The 4662-nt window shown below is 34.3% G+C and overlaps 1 protein-coding gene across 1 annotated transcript; it reads left to right on the top strand.

The window, feature by feature from the left end:
• The first annotated feature begins 3594 nt into the window (after positions 1 to 3594).
• Positions 3595 to 4433, top strand: LOC131811640 (transcription factor BTF3). The gene has a single exon (XM_059140322.1). The coding sequence runs from the start codon at positions 3701 to 3703 to the stop codon at positions 4187 to 4189; it is 489 nt and encodes a 162-aa protein (XP_058996305.1). The 5' UTR covers positions 3595 to 3700; the 3' UTR covers positions 4190 to 4433.
• Positions 4434 to 4662: the final 229 nt, after the last annotated feature.

The raw sequence follows: 4662 nt of genomic DNA, 5'->3' as shown, positions 1-4662 counted from the left end.
ACATTTTCACAATCCTACAAATCCTCATAAACCTCATAAATGGGATATTATATGTATTATTATTATATGTATTAGTTGGCTTTATGTTTTTGTATACCTTCACAGAAATTATCTTTATCTATTAGATGATTGTTATTAACTGTTATATGTTCTCCACATAACTGGTATATGTGCACTTATGTATGCAGATAGATTAACATGTACACATATACAGAACTTTTTCTTTATTATTGCTTATTCTATCAAAATAGAATCTCCTACTTGTATCTTTCTTTTTTTAATAATAAAATGTAAAATCTTCGCTCAAGTCAACAGGTTGAAATGTAATTCATTTAAGTGACTGAATAATATTCCTTGGAAAGGATTTACCACGATTTATTCAATCTTCTTTTCTTTTATAACCTTCACTTTGTTGGCAAAGTATTGTCCCTAATGGAACTTTTTATTTTTAGGAAATAGATTTCCAGGAATTAATATCTACATTGAAGAATATCTGTATATTGATTTTAAGAAATACTACAAGGTTGTTTTCTCCATAGCACTTAGTACCATCCTATGTCTTCTGTCCTTACTGATTTTTTTTTTCCTCCCACTGAAAGAAACAATTCTATGAGATCTAAGATTGTGTCCCTCGTTCACGCTGTATTACCAGTGCCTGGTACATCTGAAGTATACAATTAGCATTTGTTGAATGAATACATAGTTATTTTAGAACTGCAAAAACCATGATGATTAAATACCATTTTTAATGGATGGCCTCTCCTATTTACTTCTGATTTAATTATTTTCCATTTAAAATAACATTTAAATCATATGATTAAAAACTCTATAAAAACCAGCATACTACACTAGCGAGAATGGCTCAAATTAACAAGTCAGGAAACAACAGATGTTGCCGAGGATGTGGAAAAAGGGGAACCCTCCTACAGTGTTCATGGGAATGCAGGCTGGTGCGACCACTTCAGAAAACACTATGGAGGGTCCTCAAAAGGTTGAAAATAAAGCTACCCTATGACCCAAGAATTGCACCACTGGGTTTTTACCCTAAAGATACAAATGTAGTGATCTGAAGGGGCACATGAACCCCAATGTTTTAGCAGCAATGTCCACAATAGCCAAACTATGGAGAGAATCTTGCTGTCTATCAACAGATGAATGGACAAAGAAGATGTGGTATAACTATGCAAGGGAATACTATACAGCTATCAAAAATGAAATCTTGCCATTCACAATGATGTGGATGGAACTAGAGGGTATTACACTAAGTGAAAGAAGTCAATCAGAAAAAGACAGTTATCATATGATCTCACTGACATGAGGAATTTGAGAAATAAGACAGAGGATCATAGGGGAAGGGAGGGAAACATGAAACAAAATGAAACCGATGGATAGAGGTGGAGACAAACCATAAGAGACTCTTAATCTTGGGAAACAAACTGAGGGGTGCTGGAACGAAGGTGGGTGGGAGGGATGGGGTGGCTGGGTGATAGATAGACATTGGGGAGGGTTTGTGGCATGGTGAGTGTTGTGAATTGTGTAAGACTGATGAATCACAGACCTGTACCCCTGAAGCAAATAATACATTATATGTTAATTTTTTTAAAAAGCATACTTTTCTAACGTTCTTCTTTGCTTAGAGTTTTTTGTTGTTGTTGATATAATGAGCAATGATGGATATCATGGAAGAAATTTTAAGCATTAACTAATTAATTATATTTTTTCTCTTTGAGTCTTTAATATATTGCATATTTCCTAATACTGAATCATCTTTGTGCTCCTGGAGGAAATATCATTGAAACATAGTATTTTTCTATACTATAGGATTATATTTCTTAATAACTTATGAAGAATAATAAGTTATTCTTATTATAACTTATTTATGTTATAAATCCTATTATATAAGAATTAATAATTTTATATATGTTATAAATTCTTATTTTTATTGTAACTATTCTTATTATAACTTAATTTAAAGTTAATTAAGATTATAATTAAGATTATTCTATAGGCTTTTGTTTGATTTGGGGTTTTATTTTTGATATATTTTTAGATTAGAAATATACTGCCTTAATGAAATGATTTGACAAGCTATCCATCTTTTTATAACACCTAGAATATTTTAGGTATTGTTGGAATTATATATTCATTAACACCTCATAGAATTCACAGTGAAACCACCTGGCCTTTGGCTGTATTAATGGTAGATCTTAAATCAGCATTCCAGTCTCAGCTAAGGTAACTGTTCTATTTAAGTTACCTATTTCTCTGAAGTTAATTTTGCTTTTTTTTTTTGTTGACATTTTAAAAGCTTTCAAAGTTATTGCCATAGAATTGTATGTACCTCATTTCATAACTTTGGTTTTATATCCTCTCACATTCCAAATTACATAATGTTTGACAATTTTGTTTTTCTCTTTTTTCACAAAGAAGGCTAAGGAGTGGTTATCTATTGAATTGCTCTTTTCAAAGACATACATTTAAATTTATACACATTACAGATCTATGTGTATATGTGCATAAATTTATGATTCTAAATAAAACTTTTAATAATTAAAAATCAGTTCCTGAAGCCTAACTTGTGTTTTGAACACTGGATTTCTATATGTCCCTTTGTATAGAGACTATAGAAAAAACAAGAAGTATGGGCCATTAGAAGTTCAAAGGCAATATTATGTGAGAATTTATTTAGTGTGGACAGAACTGATGTTCATTTTTTTTTTTTTTTAAGATTTTATTTATTTGACAGAGAGAGAGAGAGAAAGGGAAAGAACAAGCAGGGGGAGCAGCAGTCTGAGAGAGAAGCAGACTACAGAGCAGGGAGCCAGATGTGGGGCTCCATCTCAGGACCCTGGGATCATGACCTTAACCAACTGAGCCACTCAGGTGTCCTACTGATGTTCATTCTTGTTTAAAGTACTTTAAAATCTCTTGGCCAGCATTTACATTAAGGCAAGGGAAACATTTCCTATATAGTATTATCCTTTATATATCCCAGACAAATTAATTTATTTTACAAACTCAAATTTATGATTCTTTACTGCCAAGAAGGCTAAAAATGATAGGGCATAAATGACATTCATTCACCTAAAGCTGGGTATAAACACTATAGGTGCTTTCACTGTACATAATCTCAAGGAAAATATCATGCTTCCACATACCCAAATAAGTGCAGAAGTAACACCAGTTTTGGAGTTTTGGAGTAACATCTCCAAAAAATTCTCATCTCATTGGAAGTGTGAACCTTGATGTGATGGTCCCAAGGTCATTGTGTCAACAACTTTAAGTGACAAGATTTACTAAACTTAATGCAGTGAATTACTTCCTATCTAGTTTTAATTTTGTCAAGAGATGAGTATATATGCCAACGATGTATAGGGTTTATTCTAGAGTGGAAAAAGCATAATTTAATTGACAGATAAAAGGTTATAGAAAAGGTAATTTCATTTTCCATCAGTAGAAGTAAGGTTTTATTGTTAAGAATTAAATTAACAGCACATGAAATTGGCTTTTCCTGAGTTCATATTTTTTCAGGAAAAAAAGAGGGGAGCACCCCCTAACCAAAGTAGAGCTATAAAGCTCCCACCAATGGAGCTGCCATCTTGCGTCCCCGCGTGTGTGCACCTAATCTCAGCTGGTCCGCCCGAGACCCCCTGAGCGCCAACCCTAGTCCCCCACGCGGTCCCATTTCCGCTCCAACAAGATGAAAGAAACGATCATGAACCAGGAGAAACTCGCCAAACTGCAAGCACAAGTGCGCATTGGTGGGAAAGGAACTGCTCGCCGAAAGAAGAAGGTGGTTCATAGAACAGCTACAGCAGATGATAAAAAACTTCAGTTCTCCTTAAAGAAGTTAGGGGTAAACAATATCTCTGGTATTGAAGAAGTGAATATGTTCACAAACCAAGGAACAGTGATCCACTTTAACAACCCCAAAGTTCAGGCATCGCTGGCAGCGAACACTTTCACCATTACAGGCCATGCTGAGACAAAGCAGCTGACAGAAATGCTACCCAGTATCTTAAACCAACTTGGTGCAGACAGTCTGACTAGTTTAAGAAGACTGGCTGAAGCTCTGCCCAAACAATCTGTGGATGGAAAAGCACCACTTGCTACCGGAGAGGATGATGATGATGAAGTTCCAGATCTTGTGGAGAATTTTGATGAAGCTTCCAAGAATGAAGCAAACTGAATTGAGTCAACTTCTGAAGAAGATAAAACTTAAAGAAGTTACTGGGAGCTGCTATTTTATATTATGACTGCTTTTTAAAATTTTGTTCATGGATCTGATAAAATCTAGATCTCTAATATTTTTAAGCCCAAGCCCCTTGGACACTGCAGCTCTTTTCAGTTTTTGCTTATACACAATTCATTCTTTGCAGCTTATTAAGCTGAAGAAGCCTGGGAATAAAGTTTGAAACAAGATTAATAAAGTTCTTTGCCTAGGAAAAAAAAAAAAAAAAAAAAAAAAGCTCCCACCAATGAACCCAGTTATTGGATTTGCTTTATTTATTAAAGGGGAAAAACAATAAAAGTCCCATAATTCTATGTGTTTGTAGGGTCTTTTTTCTTAGGGTCTAGTTATTTTCTACTTCTGTAATACTAAGAGGTTCTGCCTGTGAATGCAGCCTGACTTCTTTCCACTGCTCATCACTTCAACTGGTT

This window comes from Mustela lutreola, chromosome 11, assembly GCF_030435805.1.
Source record: "Mustela lutreola isolate mMusLut2 chromosome 11, mMusLut2.pri, whole genome shotgun sequence".
Lineage (NCBI taxonomy): Eukaryota > Metazoa > Chordata > Mammalia > Carnivora > Mustelidae > Mustela > Mustela lutreola.
The sequence above is the reverse complement of the archived record's forward strand: the minus strand, read 5'-3'. Positions and strand labels throughout refer to the sequence as shown.